We start from the raw sequence: 22,837 nt of genomic DNA on the forward strand, positions 1-22,837 counted from the left end.
GACCCCAAGCTGGGTGCGGTGTGAGGGAGGCGGTGGGGAGCCTGGGACGTGTTTGCCTCCACACGTTCCCCTGGGCCAGGCAGAGCGAACCTGACCCTGGCCTTGGCTGCCCCAGTGGTTTGGTGGTGGGGAAAGGCAGCGTCCCCTCACAGGCTGGGAAGGTGCTGGCACTGTCCCCGTGGCCCTGCTCTCCTCCAAGCTGTGCAGAGGAAAAGGGTCTGGGGGTGTCGGTCGATGCTTGCCTGAATGCGAGCCAGCAGTGTGCCCAGGTGGCCAAGAAGGCCAACGGCACCCTGGCTTGTGTCAGGAATGCAGCCAGCAGGAGCAGGGGGGTGATCGTCCCCCTGTGCTCGGCTCTGGTGAGGCCGCACCTCGAGTGCTGTGTTCAGCTTTGGACCCTTCACTACAAGAAGGACATGGAGGCCCTGGAGAGTGTCCAGAGCAGGGCTACGAAGCTGGTGAAGGGTCTGGGGGACAAGTCCTGTGAGGAGCGGCTGAGGGAGCTGGGGGTGTTTGGTCTGGAGAAGGCTCAGGGCAGACCTTACTGCTCTCTGCAACTGCCTGAAAGGAAGGTTTGGGGAGCTGGGAGTCGGCCTCTTCTCACAGGTAACTGTGACAGGATAAGAGGGAATGGCCTCAAGTTGTGCCGGGGAGGTTCGGGTTGGAAATGAGGAGACATTTCTGCTCAGAAAGAGCAGTCAGGCGTTGGGATGGGTTGCCCAGGGAGGTGATGGAGGCACCGTCCCTGGGGGCGTTTGAGGAAAGGCTGGACGTGGTGCCTGGGAACATGGTTTAACCCTTGGGGTGTTTAACGTGGTGCTTGGGGACATGTCTCAGGGGGTGACAGTGGTAGCAGTGATGGTTGGACCAGGTATCTTGGCCCGCAGCGGGTGCCACATTAGGACCACCCCCGCCACTCCCAAGATGGCCGCGCGGCCCGGCCGCCACTCCCAAGCTGGCCGCCAAGCCCCGCTGCCTTTCCGTCTCCCTCTCCGTGAAAGCCACTCCCAAGATGGCTCCCGCCACTCCTGCGCATGCGCAGAGCCGCCCCTCCCCGCCGCTCCCAAGATGGCGCCGCGGCAGTGACGGGACGGGGCCGGGGGGAGCGGCGGCGGCTTCCCGGTGGAGCGTGGCCTCGGCGCCCCGCGGCACGATGATCCCAAGCGAGGAGGTGTCGGCCCGCAGGAGGGAGATCGAGGGCAAGCTCAAGCAGGTGGGGCCGGCCCGGGGACCTGCGGCGGGCCCTGGGCGTGGGGCCGGGCCCGCAGCCCCCGCGCGTTGCTGTGGAGACGGGCCCGGGACCCCCCCCCCCCCCCCCCCCCCCCCGGGGGGGGGGCGGGCCCCCCGGGGGGGGGGGGGGGGGGGGGGGGGGGGGGGGGGGGGTCGGTGGGGGTCGGGGTGGCTGCACCGGACCTGTGGTGCCTGGGGGGTGTGCGGTGTAAATCGGGGGTCTCAGCGGTAAGGGTGGCTGCACGCTGTGCTGAGGGTCGTGGGCTCGGCGTGTTGGGGGGAAGGAGTGGTCTGTAAAAAAAAACCCCTCTCGTTATCTTGTATATCTCACCTTGGGTTAAATGTCCTAATATCCGTTAGGAGGTGGCATGTTAAAAAGTGGCCTCAGCATCAGACCAAAGGTGGCTTGCTGCTGAGTTTAGCAGGGCTGGTGCAATCCTGCAGGTGGTGTGGCGTGAGGTAAATGCTCGGTGTTCTGCGATGAAAGCTGCTTTTTCGCCCTGGTGACAGGAAGAAGAAACTCTGTCCTTTATCAAAGAGAGTCTTGAGAAGAGTGACCAGCTCACAAAGAACATGGTAAGGAGGTCCTTGAAGTTCAGCCTTACTGCTGGGTCCAGGACTGCTCATCGTTAGGAAATTCCATTTTCAAGAGCCTGATTGTGCCTGTCTGAAGAATTTAGAGTAATAAGCCACTTGTTCTACATCTGTGTTTTACGCTTCACTGGCTGGGCAAAAGGGAAGGCTGGTGAACGTTTGAAACCCAAGCCTCTTTCCTGGGAAGATGTGGGTGTAAATGTGCTGTTGTCTTTACAGTCTGCCCTTTCTCTTGGGAAGAGATACTCATAGACCCCAAACTAATTTGTGCAACAACATCCTATCGTTACTTCTTAAAGGCAGGTCTCGTTTGGGGTTTATTTTGAATATTTTTTGCTAAAGAGGTAGAATGTAATTATTGCACTCTAAGTGGTGCTAGCAAGCCCTTAGCTGCCATACTACAAATATTTACAATGCAAAAGAAGGTTCATGCTATAGCGTGTCTTCGCATTGTACATCTCAGTTTTAGGCCTTGGTGCTATGGAGCAAAGCGGCTGCCAGGCTTCAGTTTTGTAGCTCTGTTTACCAAGGACACCTCCAGGCATTTCCTGTGGCTTTGTTTTTGTGCTGTCAAGTAAAATTTTATCTCCCTGTTTTGGTGCACTGTTTGTGTGCTTTTCAAACATTTAATTAAAGTTGGCCCATCTTTGATGGCAGATGATGTGTCTTGTAATTGTTCATTGAAATTAGGCAGGCTGTTAAAACATGTCCTAAGGAGCCATGGTGAATTAGTAGCAGAGCCCAGAACAGAAGCTGGGACCTGAAGGTCCCAGACCGCCCCAATCTAACTAACCTACTGTGTGGATTCTCGTGGAAGGATGTCCTCAGCTCTCTTTGTTTCTCTCTGTAGGTTTCTATCCTATCTTCCTTTGAAAGCCGTTTGATGAAACTGGAGAACTCCATCATCCCAGTCCATAAACAGACAGAGAATCTGCAGCGCTTGCAGGAGAACGTGGAGAAGACCTTGTCCTGCTTGGATCATGTCATCAGTTACTACCACGTGGCCAAAGACACGGAGAAGATCATAAAGGAAGGGTGAGTTCAGCAGCTGGATCTTGCTGGGGACCTTCATCCTATTGATCTTTTGGGACAGAGATAGGGGCTGACTCTGCACGCTTATTTTAACGTTCCTTGTGTCCTTCCCACGTTCTTCCCCCCCACCAGTCCTCCAGAAAGCTTCCTGAGTAGCAGTCCCCAGAGGGCAAAGTCCTCTTTGAGAAGACTCAGACTGCACTGATGTCTCTTCCAGATTTTACACGCATGTTGCCATATGAAGCTTGCGAGCATTGGTGTTTCTTTCTTTCCTCTGCCCTTTTCCTAAAGTTTCTTCCTGCCCTGGCAGGGACTACACTATTGTGGCAATGAATGCAGTCGAAACAGAACTCGTGATCTGTTTCAAACAGAACTTGTGATCTGATTCCAAGGAATTGGAATTTTCTGTATTATTTTCATCCTGAGTTTGGTCTGGTGCTTACTTAGTGTTTACTTCCTTCGGTCTTTGGGGCACCGCTTTTTATTTTTGCTTTTATTTTTAGCCCCACCGGGAGGTTGGAGGAATACTTGAATTGCATGGACAAAATCCAGAAGGCAGTGGAGTACTTCCAGGACAACAGTCCGGACAGCCCAGAGCTGAACCGCGTGGTAGGTCGCAGATCTGGAAGCTGGCAGAGGCGGGAGAGGGACAGACAGAGATGTGCCACTTGCTGGTGGGTTTGCTGCCTGGTGAAAAAGCTGTTTGGGCACAGCTAAAAAAAAAATGGTTTCTTTGGCTTCTTTTTAAGTCTGAGCCCAGCAGTGTTTCTGCTTGTGGTGCTGTCTTCAATCTTTGTGCCATTTGGACTTGTGAAAGCGTATCTTGCACGCGCAGGGGAGTTGATTGAACTTCCCCCTGAGTACCTCTTGTCCGTCCTTCAATTGCTTGAGCAGCACGTGAGATCTGTTGCAATTCCACTTGTAGGCTGAGCAACTCCCAGGCATTTTTGCGTTTAATTCACCTTAAAAGTCTCTTAGTTACAGGCGTTGTCGGAGCTCGAAGCATGCGGTACTTGCCAGTGGTTAGAAACGCTACAGAAAGGGAGACCTCATGCAGAAAGACTCGTGAGTGATTACAGAAACCCTGTGCTACTTCTGTCCCTCTGCTCTTCTGTGCCAGAAATCCCTTTTTGAGAGGGGGAAAGAGTCCCTGGAGTCGGAGTTCCGCAGCTTGATGACGCGCCACACCAAGCCGGTCCCGCCCATTCTCATCCTGGACCTGATCAGCGGAGACGATGAAATGGAGACACAGGAGGAGATGTCGCTGGAGCACCTCCCGGAGAGCGTCCTGCACGATATCATCCGCATTTCTGGCTGGCTGGTGGAAAATGGCAGGAACCAAGGTGGGCAGCACCGCGCGTTGTTCCCTTCTTGTTCCCAAAACAAGAGAATGCTGTAGTGGCACCTTCTAGGGTAGGAGTTCAGTCTCCGTTCAACTCCCTTCTTCAGAGCCTGCTTTCTTACACTGTAGTAGGGCTGAAATGTGCTCTGTCAGTTGAACAGTGATCTGCTTGTGGATCTGATGAGAGCAAAAGCTGCGTGAGGAAAGCACAAATCATCTGAAAGCACAGCCTGGCCTGTAGCAGAAATCCGTGCCAGGAGCATGTTGTTTAACGTGCATCTGCAATGCCTTGGTTGGAGCTGCAGTCACCTGGTGCCCAGGTGCTAGGGATGCACAAGACACTGATCACTAAATTCCCCTGGGGGAACTATTTATGAACAAAGCCTTGTGTGTTAAATGTGACCAGAGAGGGGTATAAAAACAGCAAGTTTTTTTTTCAGTCAATACGTCTCTCTTCTTTCCTGTTCTGCAGCACCACGATCTACCTACGCCTTTATACCCCTTTGTTGACTTCCCATCATTTCCAAAATTGTTGCACTCTTGGTGTGGACTTGCTGTTGGGTGTGGTGGGAGGGCAGGAGTGAACACTGCAGGGGAAGGAAGCCAGGTTTTGAAGGAAACGGGAGATTTTCAGTGTACAAACAGGACAGGAGCTGACCCTGCAGTGCGGGAGGTGGTCTGTAAGACTCTCGCATTTGATTCCAGATAAGGAAAGAGTTCTGAGGGAGCCGGGCTGGTGAAGGGGCAGGTTCAGGGTGTGGCACTGACATGGGGAAGGGAAGGGTGAGCGGGAGATGGGAGGAGGGTGAGCAGCGTGCTGAACCCTGGGTTAATCAGCTCGCCCTCTGAGAATTCGGTTTGGAAGAAAGGCCTGGAGGTGATGTGGTTGGGCCTGGTGTGAAAGATGTGACGGCACGCTTCATGGCTTCTTGGTTTCAAAGTCAACATCTCAGGGCTGTGGCAGAACAGGAAAAGTTGCCGGTGGGAATGGAAGATTCAGAGTGATTGCCCGGATTCTGTTCCAGGTTTTGCTGTCTTTTATGCTGTCAGATTCTTTGCGTGCTTTGGTTTCTCTGTTGTGAAGTAGAGAAACACCTTTTTCCTCCACTAAGTTTTTGCTTTTCCTATTGAGTCTGTTTGTATTTTGGTTTCTTGCTGGATTTAGCACTGCTGGATTTGATATTCTGGGAGAAAAAACACATCTGGGGGCTCACATCAACACTGCTAAGTCCTCCTTGGGCCACAGTGTTTCAGGAAAGGTTTGTTTTCCCTTGTAGTGTTTTTTGTGTATTTATAATCTTGTTTCTACCTCATCTCTTTAGATTTCATGACAGTGTACTTCCAAATCCGCTCTGTCCAGCTTGACCGCTCCATCAAGGGGCTGAAAGACCATTTCCGGAAGAACAGCTCCTCCACGGGGGTGCCGTATTCCCCTGCCATTCAGAACAAGAGGAAGGACACCCCCACCAAAAAGCCGGTCAAGAGACCAGGTGAGTCCGAGTCGGGGATCCCTGTGCAGCGTTATCATCTCACCTGGGTTTGTGGCACACTTCTGCGGGGCTTCTCGCTGCTGAGGTGGCCTCTGCCTGCTTCCAGGGTGGGATTTCAGGGAGAAGCACCTCTTCTTGGTGTTGAAGCCAGGGCAGAGCTCACAGACCTTGTTGCCATTTCTCAAGCCATCAGATCTGTTCTCTGGGCAGCATAAGGAGGTGGGACAGGGCAGGGTGGGGTCTGAATACAAAGAGAAGGCCGTTACCTTAACAAAGGAGATGAGTAAAGAGACCTGAGAGAGGAGGAGATGAGTATGGTTTGAGAGCATTTGTTCTCAGCCTTGGAACATGGATTATATCCAGTGTTACAGCAACATGGAGAACCGAGAGCTGCTGAAGCACGTCACTTCAATCACTCCTTACGTGTAAGCGATGATTGCGCTAGGAAACTGAGAATCCCTCCGAAGCTGAAAGAGGGTCTGGGAATTTGTCTACAGACCCAAAGTTGTCCTCATCAAATTCTGGAAGAGCTGTTAAAGCTTTTCCCTCAGCCTGTCTCTGGAAGAGACGTGAACGTGGCCGGGGAGTCATTCCACCTCTCCTCACAATGGAGTTTTGCTGCATTTTCCGCAGCCGGGAGGCTGGTCACTCCGTGTGCTGCTCCAGCTCGAGTGTGGAGCTGGCGTCCTGGTCTCTGAAATGTGCCACCTAGTGGGAAAACGGCCAGCAGGAGGGCCAGCAGCAGCTAGCCTGCGCCTCTGACAGAGCAGCGACGCTGTCCCGCTGTGTGTCTCCCAGCACCCCGTTGCCTCCTGCGTAACAGCGATGGAGGTCAGACGAGTTTGGATTTCTGGGGGTTTGCCTGGCAAAAACTTTCCCACCCCAGTATTTTTCCTGCGCTGTCCAAATCCTTTCAACGAGTTCAGGAAAATAAAACTTAAGAGCTGCGGGGTAGGGGCTGGGAATTGGGGGGACGGGGAAAGGGAGGAAAAGCAATACCCATTTTAATTGTGTTGTGTTTATTTCTATAATCCCGATGTGAATGCAGTCCTCATCCCAGGTAACGTGCGTCTCTGTGTGTGCGTGTGCTGGCCCTGGTGCTCGCTCTCTTCACTTCTGAATGGAGGGACTTTGCTGGGCCTCTGTGCTACTGCAGAGGGTGTGCCTGGGATATTTGGAGAGGGAAGGCTGTGACAGCCAGCCGTCGCCCCTCTGGGCTTTTAAAATCAATCTGTGCCGTTGCTGCTGTGCCCCGGAGCTGTTCCTGAGAGCTGAAGCGTGAGTTGCAGCTGGTGAACTCTCTGGTGAACAGCTCTTACACTTCAGGGAGACAGAAATGGAGGAGATTTTTTCTTTTTTCATGGGAAGATTAAAAAAAAAATGATGGATGCTCGCAGAGAGAGCAGAGAAAACAGCCCACGTGTTTGAGAAGCGTTTGTTCTCTACAAACCAGGCTCCTCCAAAGTGGATGCATTTGGGCATCCAAACCCGCTTGTCATGATGAACGTCTCAGCTGTAAATTTGCCAGATTTTGGTGTCTTTTGGCCAAGTTGAATCAGGGTTCGTGAGACGGGCCAGGTAGCAGGCACAGAGCACAGCCTGAATGCTCTCACAGAGCTCACGGTGTGCGAAGGAAAGGATTTCAAGTGACCTGCTGGGGTACTGCAGTCTCAAGGAAAAAACGATGGCTAATTTGTCTCCAGTCTTCTGTGAACAAGGACACAGAACCAGACTGATGCTCCTGAGGGACGGGGGTGGTTAAACCTTACGCAGCAGCCATCTCGTACGGCTGCTAAATTGTCCTGAAATGAAATTAAAGAGGAGAGAAAAATAATCTTTGAGCAGAGGTTCACCAGTTCTTCTGCAGTTCAGCCAGCTTTCAAGGACAGCTCCTGAGGCGCAGCTCTCCCCACGCTGGCACGGTGGCACTCTTCATAACAATATTCCTCTGGTGGCATCGACTCACCTGGTTTAGCCTTTGTTCAGTTATGGACAAGGATTTTTTTTCTGTGCATTCGCTTCAGCAAGGGAATTCCCCCCAAACTGCCCTTCAGACAAGGGGTTTTGGTTTCCGTACTCCTTCAGGAAGAATATCCCAGCGCACACCCCAGCGCACACTTTAACCTCTTGCAGGGGATAAATAACAAACTAAATCTGATGTGCTCTAACCTTTTACAAAGCAAAGTGGAAGGGAGGTGGCAGCTAAAGGGAAGGTAAGCTGCTAGGGACAAGCTAACAAGGCAGAGACCCCCCACCCTCCCTCCCCCAGACCCTGGAGAGCGTATTCCACACCCGTGCTTTGTTTGAGTCTTCATCTCTCCATCGCTGCTGCATTTGTTGGTGCACCCTGTTCTGCTTCCTCTTGTTCCAGCGTGCAATTAAAACTTTGACTGCTGGAGTGTGGTGGTTTTACCGTGCTAGGCAGTTGAACACCACAACCGCTCTCTCACTCCCCCTCCTCAGATGAGGAGGGGAAGAAGTAAAGGAAAGAACAACTCACGGGTTGAGATAAGGATGATTTAATTAAAAAGGGGAAATATATATATATATATATATATATATATAATTAAGGAAATATTATTATTAATTAAACAATTCAACTAAAGGGAAAAAAGGGAAAGGGGAAAAGGGAGGGGGAAAGGGAATAACTAAACAAAACAAGTAAAGGCTATGTGGAAGTGCAGAGGAAAGAAATTACTCTCTACTTCCCACAAATGAGCGATGCTTGACCACGTCCTTGAAGCAGGGCCTCAACGCACGTAGCCAGTGTTCGGGAGGAGGACAGACGTTTTCGCAACGAGAGCCCACCCCTCCCCTCTTCTTCCTTTTTCCACCTTTTATTGCTGAGCGTGACATCATATGGTATGGAATATCCCTCTGGTTGGTTTAGGTCAGCTGCCCTGCTGATGTTTCTTTCTCACTTTTTGCCCACCCCCTAGGAGGGTCAGAGAGAGTCCTGATGCTGTGCCAGCACTTCTCAGCAGCAGACACAACACTGGTGTGATACCACTGCTGTTCTAGCTACAAGTGCAGAGCGCAGCACTGTATGGGCTGCTGCAGGGAAAGTTAACATCCCAGCCAGACCCAGTACATGGAGATGCTGCTAAAGCCAAATCGTCTCCTCTGGACTGCACCTTGCCAAGCCAAGTCGAAGCAGTCTGCGGCCTTTTTTTTTTTTTAAGCAGTTAGCTGTTTGAAATGTCAGCAGCCTGTCTCAGAGGACAAGCGCATTCAGGTTCCCAAACTGCCCTGTTACAAACATCTGCTCGTAAAATCCTGAAGGGATTGCTTCTCTGCGAGGCTGTGGATGCAGCGCTGCGTTGGCTTGAGAGCAGGGGGTAGCTCGGAAGCTCTCTGAATTCCCAGAAGCTCGGGGAGGCCAGGGCACGGGGTACCCCTAAGCAAAAACCACGGAGCTTCAGCCGGTTTTGTACGGGCTCCTGTGGTTGGTGCTGAAGAAGAGAGGATGCGTTGCTCTTGTGCCTGGCTAGGAGACTGAGCAGTGGAAGAGAAAAAACAGAGAGCAACGCAGAATTGGAAAACTCTGCTTCACGCATGCCCCCAAACCACTTTATTTAAACAGGCCCAGGAGCAAAAATCTCAGGTGGTGGTTGACTTTTTTGTTTTCTGGGGGGGGGCTCTACAAGCTGCAGGGGAGCCGCTTCCAGTTTAATGCCTCCTAGCAGTTCAGGTTTACCCAGCAGTGAGGTGCTACCCGAGGACAGGCTGTGGGGAGCCTGTTCCCATTTCCAGCTTCCCCTGTCGATCGCTGCCTGGCTGGAACGCGGTGCTTTCGGTAGGAGCTGAAACACCATCCCGGCCGTCCCATTTGGTCTGCGAGCTGCCTAGCGAGGGAAAACAAGCACGGACCAAAAGCGTTTGGTTTTCACTAGAATTCATTAAGGCCTAATTGCACCACTAAGCGAGGGGGGTACAGCAGCACTCAGGTGATGTCCACGAACACTCGGGCGGTTGCACTCCCTGCAGTTGCAGCCCTTGCACTCTCTGCTCGATTTTTACACCAATTTACCCATTTTTAATTATTTTTTTTCCGAAGGCAAGTAGGAAAGATCCAAGAACTGGTAGAAGAACAGCAGCTGGGTTGAGCCCCGGCACGTCAGCTGGGCCACGGTATCAGCAGTAACAATAATAATAAGAGCCAAGTGCATACCTCAGGGGCTTTCTGCAGCCCTGCTCGCTCAGAGGAGCTCAGTGTTGTGCCCAAACACTGAAGGTTTCTGAAAGCAGCTAAGAACAAAGCGGCAGTGTTGGGGATGGAAAGCATCAGGAAGCCTGGAAGAAGTGGTGCTGCGATCAGGTGAGCAGGCAGAACATGGAAGAAGCCAGGAACAAACCCATCAGCACAAGGGCACGGGTCTTCCCACCTGCCCAGCGTGGGTCTAGAGGGAAGCATTTTCCTGCCAGACTAATGTGGCTTACAAATACGATTGTTTTTTTCTTTAGTAAGGCGATAAGAGTGATCTGAACTGATGGATGAAAGATGTGGCCCACGAAAACTTACACTGGGAGCTGCCCGTTCGCCATTCTCCCGATCTTAAACAGTAAAGCCACGCTGAGGCACGCTGGGGATTCAGGGGGATCCTGTGTCACTTCCTTGTGCTCCCCGGACAGAGATGTGCTGTCTGCAAGGCAGGAAGATCCCTTCAGCCTGCCCCAGACCCGGTCGCTGTGTAGGGTTAGGATTAGGGTTTGGAGAGGGAGAAAGGCGGCACCCCGTTGTGAGCTGGATTGCAGAGGGGCCGCCAGAGGAAGGTGAGGTGTGCCTTAAAGGTTTTACTCTAGGGCCCTTTTTGAGGTGGCCCCAGGTGGGTGCTGGAGCTGGTCACTGCCTGGGGTTAGGGTTGGGGTTTGGAGAGAGCTCGGAGCCCTGCCGTGAGGCCGTCCCCGTGCCCCAGGGCGCCGTCCTGCAGCGTGGTGCTTCCCCCACGGTCAGCTGTCCTCAGCTTTAGGCAGTCAGCGCTCGTTAGCCACAGCATGGCCAGGAAACGTTTACTGGTGGACGGAGGGATTTTCTGCACGTTTGAGGAATTTATTGCTTTAAATCGGAGGGCTGATTCTTAGTGTTGGCAGCCGCGTTTTTATTTGGATCTTTTTTTTTTTTTTTCATTTACTCAGCCCAATTCTGTTTCATCTGGGTTTTCTATGGAGAGTCCTTCTGCCTTCCTAAAACTCTCCGCTCCCTGTTGTGCAGGCAACGGCAAAGCTCTGCTGTGGGAGCGTGTCCATGTGCTTGGGATAATTGCAGCTTGTTGCATGACCGCTAACCTTTTAATGTGGAAACAGCGCTTAGTTTGCAGTTGTCCCATTAACGCTTTTTTTTTTGTGCTTCCTAGCTGTATATCCAGCATCGGCTTTTGTTCAGTCCTGTCTGTTTTTTGTGTGTGTTCAGTATAAATCTTTTAACCCCGTGTTATTTTTTTTTCCCCATGGTTTTAATTGATTTGCAGTTCCTTAGAAGAAAAGGGTCTTGGGGATTAGGGGGACTTAATGCGAGTTAGACATGGGTGGGCAGCATCCTTTATTCTGTGATTTCTGGGATGGGGATTGCTGCTGCAGGATTGCTCTCCGAAGTCCCGAGGTTGTCACCCTTTGATCGCTTCCTGCAATGCCAGAGATGGTTCAGTGCCTTGGCTGTGGGGATCTGTGCTGAGCATGCTCAGGAAGTACCCAGGAATGGCACCTTTTCTGGAACCTGCAAGGGAGGAGCTGCGATGGCGGCTCTGGGCAGCAGGCAATGCATTGCTGGATGTAAATTGTCCGTACCCCGGCTCAGGGAAGGCTTTTGTGCTTGGATGCAGAGTACCAGCTTACACAAAAACCTCACGGGGAAGGAAGCTGGGATCAGATTTTCCCAGCCAGCCATACCAGCTCACCCAACTGACCTGAGCGCTCCCCGGTTCTGTAGCCGTGGCCGGATTTCATGTCCTCCCCTTGAAGAAGGGAGACAACCTGAAAACAACCGCGGCATCCGCACGCTCGGACACGAGTTTGGGGTTCTTGCCGGTCCTGTGCTGAGCATGCTCGTTGGTGCCCAGCGCCCTCCTGCTGGGCCCAGGTGACAGCTGCTGGTGAAGGGCTGGTGTGCTGGGTTTGTTTTCTTTCACTCATTTTCTAGGTCTTCTTGTCTCTCCTCTCTGGCTCTGGTGACAGGCACGATCCGTAAGGCTCAGAACCTTCTGAAACAGTACTCTCAGCATGGTCTAGATGGGAAAAAGGGGGCCTCTAACCTCATTCCTATGGAAGGTAATCACAGCTCCAGCTACTTCACCTTTGAGCTTCTCTGTGTACCAGCCTTGCTTTTCCAGGCGGGGCTTCCGTTAGCCGAGTGCTTGGTGGGCAGCATCAGACACATGCAGCTGTCCTTGGGGAGCCAGCGGGATGCTGGAGGCCCAAACCACTGATCCGAATTTTGTGTCTAAATTTCAAAGGCTCCGTAGATCGAAGTACGGATGGAAAGGAACCTTACCTTAAAGCAGTCAGTCCACCAGAGGCACGTGGCTAACGGAAGCTCTGCTCTGATGACATCTGCCTGTGGTGTTTCTGTTCTCTTTTCTTGTTTTGCCTGGTCTTTGAGACATTTGATTTCCTAGTGACCTTTCCAAACCTGATGCAGAAGTGTCAGACCACAGCGAGCCCAGGGCATCACGCTGCACATCCCTTCTGCCGTGTATTCATCCAAAACAGATTTCTTCAGCGCCTACGTTTTAGTCTCCTGAATCCCAAATAGTGACTAATGTCACTTACTGGGGGCCAAAAATCTCAGTGCTGAGCAGGAGATGGACTTGGAGTTTGAATTTGTTACAGTTGTGGGTACAAATTGGGTTTGCGGTGCCTGCTGCCCCATTCAGAGCTTACAGCAGGAGGTTCAGGTGACACCTGTGGCCCAGGAAATGATTTAACTCGCTTCTCATCAGGTTTCAAAGGGTTGCTACTGCTACATAACCCCCTCAAGGGATTTGGTTAGGTAGCATTCCCGGGACTGCGTAGGGAAAAAATAAAATGTCCATCAGATCAAATAAGCCAAGCTTGAAGCGGCTTCCAGCCAGTGTGAGCATCCGTGCTGTAACCACCCTGGATAAATTGCGCCTTCTGTTTGTGCCGGCTGACATCTCACTAGGTCATGAGCATGATTTACGAGTTAAACATCTTTCCGATACCCTGAGCGACAAGCATGGGCCGGCTGCTGGTAAGTACCGTGTTGTCACTCCGTAACGAGCTGCCTAACGTCCCTTCTTTGCAGCATGCTTCACGCTCGTGGCGTAGCCAGTGGCTGTTCGTCTGCGTGGGTAGCCCTGGAGCACGGGCCTTCCCCGGCTGTGAAGCTCTGGCTCCTCTCAGTCGAGTTCACTCCTACTAATCGCACAAACCCACGCCCTCAGACAAGGGACCCCAGTTTTGTCTAACCAGATCTGGCGGCCGCCGTGCTGAGGGGCCCTTTCCCGTAGGGAGCTACGGGCCTGTCGACGCTGAAGTGAAGCAACCAGGGGAAGGCTAACGTGTGGCATGCTGTTCTGTGGGCTGCTCTCCACCGCAGGCCACGTGTAAAACCACGTCACGTTTGTGTGCCACGTGCTGACCGCAGCTTCGAAAAGGTCACTCTGAGGGGCCTGCCAGTGTAGGGAAGGATTGGGTCTTCCTCCATCAAAAGTTGCTGACGCTGCTGGGAGGAGGGCAGCAGCTGCAGCCGTAGCTTAGAGAAGGCCTCTGCGTAATTTTGCTCTTTTATAGTGGCTACTGCAGGGCTCTGAGCAACGCAGGATGATGCGGGCCCATTTGTGTCTGTCCTGCTGACACATCCAGCTCGTGGCTGGCATCAGTTGGGGGGTGCCCTCGTATCCTACTGGCACTTCTCATGCCTACCACGTAGGCTCCTCGCTGTGTCTTTGAGGCATTCACGTGCTAGAACTCAAAAATGCACATCTGTATGCGGCATTTCGTGGCAGATACCTCACCTAACTGTGCTGATGTTCCTGCTTCGTAGGATTTAGTAGTTCATCCACCTGTTACTATCTTTGGTTACTGCCTGTAGGAAGAGGCTGCCTTCCAGGAGAGCCTCCGTTTCCAAGAAATGTTGATGCAACGTGGCAGTTCTTCATCTGCATGATGGATGGAGATAAGGAATTCTAAAAATACGAGCAGAGATGTTGAATAATTCACCTCAGACCTTCCCTAGTCTAGTACTCCGTGTTCGAGCCCTTAATTAAATTTAGTTTGTATCCCAGAAGAGCTTCAAACTTGCCTTCTGTCACGAGGCTGGGAAGAGCTGGTGTCGTGCTGATGTGTCCATTTCCTGAGCCGCAGCTGACTGCGTGCCTCCCGTGGGCAAACCAAGGGGGCAGGCGTGGTGAGAAGATAGCTCCTGGTCTCACAGCAGGACGGGCACAAAGCCAGAGCCGCCTGTTCAGGAAGAACCTTGTGCTCCCTGCGTAATCTGAGGTCCTGGAGGGAGCAGAGCTGCTGGAAGCTCTGTGAATTCGGTTCTCCCTTAAAGACATCTTGCCTTTACAGGGAGGGATGATGTGTTCGACATCGAGATTGACGCCTACATTCACTGTGTGAGTGCCTTTGTCAAACTGGCCCAGAGCGAATACCAGCTCCTGACGGAAATCGTCCCGGAGCACCACCAGAAGAAGACTTTTGATTCCCTCATCCAGGTCAGTCGAGCCTTTCCCCTCGGTTTCTCTTGTAAAGGACACACAGAAATTCCTCTCCCTTTCTTTTTCATTACGAGGACGTGGGTTACACCACGTGCTGTGGGTGCCCTGGAGCACCGCCAGTGCTGGGGTTGTTCTCCAGGACCCGGGCTGGGAATCAGGGCAGATGACCCTAGAGAACACGCGCTTTGTTTGCTCACCTGGTCGCACTGTGGGCACCAGCAATGACCCATCAGCTAAACCGTCATCTTTAACGGGGATCCTGCGTTGAGGTCCTTGTGCTACGTGGGCAGAAGTCATGCTGCTTCCTCCTGACCTCCTGGCTTTGTTGCAGGAGTCGCTGGATAACTTGATCATGGAGGGGGATAACATTGTCTCAGCAGCCCGGAAAGCCATCATCCGCCACGACTACTCGGCGGTGCTCACAATCTTCCCCATCCTCAAGCACCTCAAGCAGATGAAGCCAGAATTTGACCAGGTCTTGCAGGTAAGTTTGATGGGATTGGAACGTGTCCTGCAGCTAGGGTTGCGTGGAGAACTTTTTGAAAGGGATGACGACAGCGACTTTGAACAAAGCAATGTCACCTCTGTCCCTCAGCATGGACTGGGAGTGACAGGTGCAGCTTGAGCTTAGGTGGGGCTGTGCTCCCTGACATCTAGAAGATGTCTGCACTGAGGAGGGCCTGCTTGGACCGTGACACAAGGTTTTTCAGGCTCGTTTCCATCTGCTTCCAGCTGGAGCTGGTAACTGATGCACCAGCCTCTTAGATCAAGTACCACACACGAGAAAATATCAGAGAACAAGTCCTGGTCACTGTTAGGGTTGCAGCATCTTCCCCCTCCTGGCAGGCCAAAGAACGCAGTGTCTCACTCACTATTAATAATGCTATAAATATCCTGATACATGGAGAGTTGAGAATGAGGTGCTGGGATGGGGGAGAAAGGAGGGAAGGTGCTGGAGAAATGGTCAGATAGTGCTCATTTTCTTTCTCTGATCTGTTACGGGACTATTCCAGGGAACTGCGGCAGGCACAAAGAACAAATTGCCAGGGTTGATCACTTCCATGGAAACTACAGGTGCAAAGGCATTGGAAGAGTTTGCTGACAACATCAAGGTAGGTTTACCATCACCGTTCTCTCCAGCAAGGCCAGCAGGTTTAGAAAAGGGGTTTTCTGAGCAGAACGCCCAGTTTAGCTTTCTGCTTTCCCCGAGACCACCTGGTTCTTGACTCTAAAGCAGAGCTGTGACTGCTGGATAGCGTTGGAGGGTCAGCTGCAAATACTGGGTGCTGGTCTCAAATACAGGAGGCCTCTGTAGATACCAAAGTCAGTCTCAGAACTTAATCCCATTTAAAAAGAAACGAAAATTGCTGACATGAAAAGTCGTGGAGGACTCGGGATAATCTATCCCTGTGTAAAGTGGAGTTGGTGGAGCTCACCCATAGGTGAGCCGAACTTTTGTTGGTGACACGAGGAACAAAACCCCTGTGGTCCTGAGCTGCCAGTGCCCAGAAGCGATGGTTTCTGAGCACCAGGAGATGGCACTGTGAGAGACAAGTCTGAGGATGCTGAGAGGCTGAGTAAACAAGCCTACAGCTCACTTGCAGCAGCAGTTGTATTGTAGATGCCTTCAATTTTCTAACATGCTCACCTAATGTCTCTTTCTTCCTTCTTAGAATGATCCAGACAAGGAATATAACATGCCGAAAGATGGGACAGTTCACGAACTCACCAGCAATGTACGTGAAGATGATTTGAATTGTCCTTTGTAAAAGCCAGCCTCAGAAGATTTTAGAGCAGTAGGGATTTTTTTTTCTTAGATTGACCTGTCTTTGTACTGGAAGGGCAATTAACTGGCTTCCCTGGAGAGATTAGCTGGTTTCCCTTGCTAAGCTGTGGTGTGACTGCGTGGGTAAAACCCAGCAACTCAAAGGAGTACAGCAGTCTGTTTCCTGGAGGCTTTTGAGTATGGCAAGACATGTGGTCCTTCACGATCCTTAATAGTGGAGCATAAAAGCAACAGATATTGCGTCTCCTAACTTCCCTCTCTCTCTTTCTGTTCCAGGCCATCCTTTTCCTACAGCAGTTGTTGGATTTCCAGGAGACTGCAGGTGCCATGCTGGCATCTCAAGGTACATGCATGGAACTTACCTGGGCATGCACTTCCTTCCCCAAATTGTCTGGACATCTCCCCTAAAAAGATCAAACCTCAACGCGCACTGTTAGCTTGTTCTTCTCCTGTTCTTTCCCCTGTGGTTTGTTTTGTCCTCCGCTCTGCCCTGACCATGTAGTTGGTTGTCTGGAGAACTCCAAGGGATGCAGAGTTCCACATCTGATCCCATCAGGTATTCGTGGGATGGTGTTTGTTGCTAGTGGACGTTACGATATCAAGAGAGGATGCCTTAGCCTCTTAGCTCCAAATCTGACTCCGGGCTGATTCCCTGTGACTGTATTGGACTGAGGATGGTTGGTCCAGCTGAGTTAGCTGTAGCTGGGCTGTGTAGTGATGAATTGCCTCCATGAAGAGCCTCCATGGCCTTGACTCTCTCTCTCTCCTTGGCCAAAGAGAAGGTCTGAGTTTTCTCTTGGAGGAACTGACCGTTTCCTATCAATTTCCTTGAATGCTGATGAGAGCATTGCTTCAAAGTCTTGACTCCTGTGTGAGACTCATGCAGTAGAGATCTGTCATAGAAACTAGTTAAAAAGTCTTTTTTTAAAAAAAAAAATAGGCTTTCTTTTTGTATTAGTCATAAAACAGCGTCATGGATGTGGTCACACACAAGCTGTTTCCTTTTGAATTGCAGCTAAGTGTCTCATCAGATGTAGGGGTATCCTGCTGTGCAAAGACAGCTTGAGAAAAATGCCTCTTTGCAGTCGGCTCAATTATTAAATCCGAAAGTCAGTGTAATTATAACAGGCCTGCTAACCAGGCCTGATGTTTAGTGCCTCAGAGCCATCCGTGAGATGACCCAGAATCCAGGCATTGTAACTCCCGTTCTGTCACTCTGCATTTTGGCCTTTGGGACCATCTGCTGCCAGCTGCCCTCTGCCAGTGCTGTCCTCGTGCAGGAACAGCTCTGTCACTTGCTAGAAAAGCAAGACCTAGCCCAGCAGAGGACGTCAATGCAGGACAAGGCTGTTCTAATTTTGAGTTATACCCTGATTACTGAGTGTCGATTGAGTTGTGGTCCCCGTCCAGCTGTGGACATCATTCTAGGCCAAGCATCATCAGATTGGGGGCGATTATGTCAGTGAAGTGGGACCAACTTCTGCTAATAGAGGCTTCTGCTCTGGGATGAGTTGCACCCAAAGGTGCCTCTCTGGTAACACCTTCCAGCTGCTAGCTTGCATGCAGGTATCTGGAGTTGGGTTAGCAAAGTCCCAAACGATGGGAAATGGATGTGTTTTTTCTGCAGTGCTCCCCTGAGTGGTAGCAAAAGCAAAGCTTAGCAGTTAAATGCCAGTCCCTTGCTCTCGCTGCCCACAGAGCAGCTCTGCAGGGCCCCATATGCCCAGGCAGAGATGCTAAAGCGCAGAGGGAGAGCGAAATGGCTTTGCTTAGTTCCTTGGAGAGGCTACGTGGGCCGTGCATTCATTTCAAGGACCAGCGAATTGCTGCTGGGGATGTGAGAGAAGGCTTTCTTTTGTCTTGAAAATAGTTTGAGCTGACTTGGGGTGAGGTGTCTTGCTAAATGCAAGTAACGGTGACACAAACAACATCACTAGCAGGGGAAGGAGCTTACTCGGCCTTTCCTCCGTGATCTCCAGCTCCCTTTGTGGCCTTGGAGGGACTCCTGCCTGCTCTCCTGTGTAGCTGTCTGTGGCTGCTTTGTGTTAATATCTGCTTTGTTCTCAGAGGGATGGCGGTCTCTAACCTGTGTTTTTGCACTTTGCATTTCTCTTTCTCTCTCCTCCCTCCCCTTTTCTCTCTGCTCTGCCTTAATCTTTTTAGTTCTTGGGGACACATACAATATTCCTTTAGATCCCAGAGGTAAGCAGCCTTACCCCCACGTACCCGCTCATACTGCGCTGGGCTCTTGTGATGTATGTTAATCCTTTGTCCTCCAGGAGTGGTAAATAAATTAACATGTAACTGGAGAAAAAAAAGGGGGGGGAGACACATAATTGAAAGGGGAAAAAGGGGAGGGCGAGCAACTCCTGCCAGTGGGCTGGAGAGAATAGCGAGGGTTTGTCACCTGCAGACAAAGAGGGATGCCACATGAGCTGAGACGGGCTGAAGGCACTCCGATGGCACCGAGTCTGCTTGGCACGGGCAGCGGATTGGCCCGGCTGGTGTCGTGCCTCATCCCAAGTGCCCTCGGCTCCTCATTGTCCAACTCCCGGCAACAGGAGCCTCGAGGCCTTTCCCATGGGGCGCTTCTGAACTCAGACCACCCGAGCTAGGCCTGGCTGCCAAACTCGCTGGCAGGGGGGAGGAGAAGACGGCTGCCCCGTGTGTCCCAGGGGACGCAAGCCCTCCCTCAAGGGCGGAAAGCCATCCCTCTGGTGCACAGAGGGACGCACGGCAGCCCGCAGCCACTGCTTGCGTAGGGGCAGGTGATCGTGCTGGTGGGGTCCCTCGTGCAGAGCCAGGCAGGCCCCGTCAGCAGCCCCGGGGAAAGCTGAAACTTTCCAGAGCCCTTCTGCTTGTCTCTGTCACTGCTGTGTGCCTCCTGTTAACAGCTCCAGCTCGTTTGTTCTCCAGCTGCAAATTTCTAGTGCTTAAAACCCCTTTTTGGGTGGTGGGGAAAGGACACGGGGAGGATGTGCTTAATGATTTGATTTCTGATCAAGTGGATGTTCTTTGAGCACTAGGAAGGAGAGGAGAGGCTTCTGCCAGGATGCTCAGTGCCTGATGCAGCCGCGAGGATCACAGGGTGCAGAGCTTTTTCTCCTTCACCCTGGATAATCCCCTGACAATCGGCACTGAAGCAGGGAGCTAATTTCACTGTCGACGGGAGCTCTGTACTAATTCCATAGCAACAGGGAAGGGGCTTGTTTGAACAGAGGCAGGCTGACCACACGAACCCTGCCCTTCCTCCTGGCATGTTAACTGGCTTAAGACTCTTTTCCTTGCAGAGACCAGCTCTTCAGCTAGTAGTTACAGCTCGGAGTTTAGCAGACGGCTGCTGAGCACCTACATCTGTGAGTACGCTGCACGCCTTCCCGTTTCTGCCCCGTTGGCTGCTCTTCTCTTGGCTTGTTCTTGAGTGGAAAGCACGGGCTGTGTCTCTTACTCCTTGCGATCTTTCTCTGTTCAGTCTGGAGTCTGATGGAAGGCATGGAGATAAAGGATCGGTCTGGGAGTTTCGGAGTTGCAGTTAGACAGGACAAAGCGCGATGCAGCAGCTTGTTTTGCTGTGATCATCGGTTGCCTTAAACTGTTCTCACTGGGCTTTGGGCCTTCAGCCCTGTAGGGCTCCCAGGTGCCAGAGGGGCTCTGTAAAATCCCGGTTTTGTATTTAACACTAAAATGTTGAGCTGAGTTCATGGGACTGCCTTGTGATGGTCTGTTAGATCAGTGCTCAGGTTCCTTGAGATGAGCCTGTGCTGTGGTTGGGCCGAGTCTGATGGCTCGTGCTGGCCCTGGGACTTATTCTGAGCCTGTGCTGCCAGTTGCAACAAAGGCAATACTTCACTGGGCGCTTTTGGTTTCTTGCTGAGGAAAGATCTGCAGAAGGCTTGGAGGATCGCCGAGTACACGTGGTCGTACCCTTCTCTGTACATGCCTCTGGGTCTGTGCTCTTCGCTTTGCTCTGGGTTGGTGGTTACAGCGCGTAGTCCTCGGTTTGGATTGCCAGTTACAAGAAGTTTTAGCGCAAAACTTTTTTGTCCTCTGTTGTTCCCTCTTCAAGGCAAAGTATTGGGCAACTTGCAGCTTAACCTTCTCAGTAAATCCAAGGTTTATGAAGACCCGGCTTTGAGTGCCATTTTTCTGCACAACAACTACAACTACATTCTGAAGTCTCTGGAGAAGTAAGTGTGCATCTCTTTGAAGTCCAAGCTGATGCTAAACACAGTTTCCAAGCAGTCTCTGGTGCATTGTGTTCACTTTGCAGGCCTGTCTCTTCTCTGCTATTTCTTCCATTCTTGAAACTGCCCTTTTGAAACCTTTGCCCTATTTATAGACACCGCATTACATGGGGGGGGAGGTAAAAGCATCAGAGATACCTGAGGTTGCAGAGAACCCTTTCATCTTGGGAGGATTGAGGATGTGGCTTTGGAAAGCAACTTGGAGTAGCTTCTGTCTCCCTGTTCAAGCATTTCAAGGTCCCTTTTTATTGTAAAGGGCACAAAAGATCACGTTGATAGGGACATGAAATGTTGCTATCTTGCTAGTAGTAGCCCTGAGAGCACCTGGCTCACAGGTTTCCTTGTGTTTTCTTCTTCCCCTTTCAGGTCTGAGCTGATCCAGCTGGTAGCCGTGACACAGAAGACAGCCGAGAGGTCTTACCGGGAGCTCATCGAACAGCAGATCCAGACCTACCAGCGCAGGTCAGGTGGCATCCTCTGCTCTTCCCTTACTTCTGTCAGAGTTTGAGAGCTTCTTGGGAGATTCACGACCAGTGCTGGTGGCGAGTTGGAGAGATTAGCCTTAAACACAAACTGGTTTAAAACCAAAACCAAGCATTCTGGTTCCCAAGTGATTAATCTTGGAGAATGGTCACTGTGGAAAGTTTTGGGGTGTGTGCTGTCTAGTTGGCCTTTGGGTCATGGGCGAGGGCATGCATGCTCTGGTGAGACATAAGTAACTCCTTTTTGCTCCTTTCCCATGTCATTTCAAATGCAGCTGGTTGAAGGTGACAGATTACATCCTGGAGAGAAATCTGCCCGTCTTTCAACCAGGAGTGAAGGTGAGAGGGCAGGCAAGGATGATTTTAAGATGACAAAAACTGCCAGAAACATCCTGTCCCTTGTCATAAAGATTCCCAGAAATCACCTTTATAACTTGTGCCAGTATTGCTCTGTGGAGTGAATGCTGTGGCTAGGACAAGATGCAGAACAACACTCCCTTCTAATCTCCCTTGCCCCAGATTCACACAAGTCTTTTAATTTCAGCTTCCATTCTTCTCCTTTCACCTGAGCAAATGCTGCTATTTTGGATTTGCAAAACCCGAAGACCTTCCCTAAGAAAGGGCTCAAAGCATAAAGAAGTCTATTTTTATGCCTGTTCTGGCTGAAAATTACCCTCGTTAAATGGGCTTCAGATGAAAGCCAATTGCTGTATGTAGTGTGTGCTGCTCGCTGCAGCTTTCTCTCCTCTCTGCTTTGGGAGGAGGAATTTGAGCCAAGTGGGTAGGATACCACTTAGGTTGGATGGGGAATCTGTGGGCAAACAGTGATGGTGGGATTTAATTTCTGGCAATGAAATAAAAACTTTTCTCTCCTTGTTGCAGCTCAAGGATAAGGAGAGGCAGATGATTAAGGAACGCTTTAAGGTAAGGAGATGAGAGATGGTAGAAGAACGTCCCCTAGGTGACTGAGAGAAACAGGGACAGAAAAAACTTCTGCCTAAGGAGAAGACCTCTCCTGTGGTGGTTACCAGCGGAGGAAAATAGCACTGGTTTAGAGATGTGTTTGCAGTCGGAACACCCTCCAAATTTTGTTTTGGTCAGGGTTTTAATGACGGGCTGGAGGAGCTGTGTAAGATCCAGAAGGCCTGGGCGATTCCAGACATGGAGCAACGGGACAAAATTCGCCGGGCGCAGAAAACCATTGTGAAAGAGACCTACGGTGCCTTCCTCAACAGGTGAGAACCTCTTGGCATCGCTGTCATCTCTTCCTTGGATTTACTGAGGTCTTTGAGACCTCAGCCAGAGGCTGTGGCACTTTCCTACTGTCCTATCTTAGCTTTTCCATCTTGCACACGAAAACATCCTTAAGCTGAGCTCTGCTAGTTGTGAACACCTGCTTGTCGCCCCGATTCCTTGTTCAGGGTGAGCGCAGATGTTCTAGCTAGCGCAGAGCTCGGAGCCACCCTGGGTTTACCCACGTAAACCTCAGGAGACCCACTGTAATAGCAAGGTCACTTGTTAGTTACCATGATAGATACCCCGTCAGATTCAAGTGAGACCTGCTGCAGCGGAGCTTATTTCTCCGGCAGAGGAAGGATACAGGTGGGAACAGCCTCTCTCGGTATGGAGAAAGGGAGGTGGGGGCAAATGGGTCTTTCTCTGTGTTTCAATCGCTTGCCACCTGCGGGTTGTCTTCCTTTGCAGATATGGCAACGTGCCCTTCACCAAGAACCCTGAGAAGTACATCAAATACCAGGTCGACCAAGTGGGAGAGATGATCGAAAAGCTGTTCGACACGTCAGCGTAAATCCGCAGCCCTCTTGTACTCTCCAGCTGCCAAGTACAAGTCGATGTTCTCTCAGCAACCTTTGTGACTCCCCTCCCTCCTCCCCTGCCCCGTTGTGGCGGGCAGGGTGTTATCCTTGTATTTATCAGATTTATAAACCCGTGGACACGCTG

At 51.4% G+C, this 22,837-nt stretch overlaps 1 protein-coding gene across 11 annotated transcripts; it reads left to right on the forward strand.

Moving 5' to 3' along the window:
* Positions 1-1,032: 1,032 nt before the first annotated feature.
* Positions 1,033-22,837, forward strand: EXOC7 (exocyst complex component 7). Of its 11 annotated transcripts, XM_035342117.1 has the most exons (22): positions 1,033-1,213; positions 1,741-1,806; positions 2,675-2,859; positions 3,360-3,465; positions 3,977-4,199; positions 5,521-5,688; positions 6,737-6,748; positions 11,860-11,952; positions 12,827-12,895; positions 14,218-14,363; positions 14,698-14,850; positions 15,380-15,478; positions 16,040-16,102; positions 16,429-16,495; positions 18,316-18,354; positions 19,443-19,508; positions 20,219-20,339; positions 20,763-20,858; positions 21,154-21,217; positions 21,761-21,802; positions 21,980-22,113; positions 22,583-22,837. In XM_035342117.1, the coding sequence occupies exons 1-22, from the start codon at positions 1,154-1,156 to the stop codon at positions 22,683-22,685; spliced, it is 2,175 nt and encodes a 724-aa protein (XP_035198008.1). In that variant the 5' UTR covers positions 1,033-1,153; the 3' UTR covers positions 22,686-22,837. The 11 variants fall into 11 exon arrangements, with proteins under 11 accessions (XP_035198008.1, XP_035198009.1, XP_035198010.1 ...); XM_035342118.1 differs by lacking the exon at positions 6,737-6,748; XM_035342119.1 differs by lacking the exon at positions 18,316-18,354 and having other exon boundaries at positions 1,034-1,213.

This window comes from Oxyura jamaicensis, chromosome 18, assembly GCF_011077185.1.
Source record: "Oxyura jamaicensis isolate SHBP4307 breed ruddy duck chromosome 18, BPBGC_Ojam_1.0, whole genome shotgun sequence".
NCBI classification, from domain to species: Eukaryota; Metazoa; Chordata; class Aves; order Anseriformes; family Anatidae; genus Oxyura; species Oxyura jamaicensis.

What these genes read in the sequence shown, in the direction of transcription:
- EXOC7 (XM_035342117.1), top strand. Translation starts at nt 1,154, where the DNA reads ATGATCCCAAGCGAGGAGGTGTCGGCCCGCAGGAGGGAGATCGAGGGC. An exon ending in TGATTAAGGAACGCTTTAAG is followed by an intron (nt 21,803 to 21,979) that starts GTAAGGAGATGA and finishes TGTTTTGGTCAG; the next exon opens with GGTTTTAATGACGGGCTGGA. An exon ending in TACGGTGCCTTCCTCAACAG is followed by an intron (nt 22,114 to 22,582) that starts GTGAGAACCTCT and finishes CTTCCTTTGCAG; the next exon opens with ATATGGCAACGTGCCCTTCA.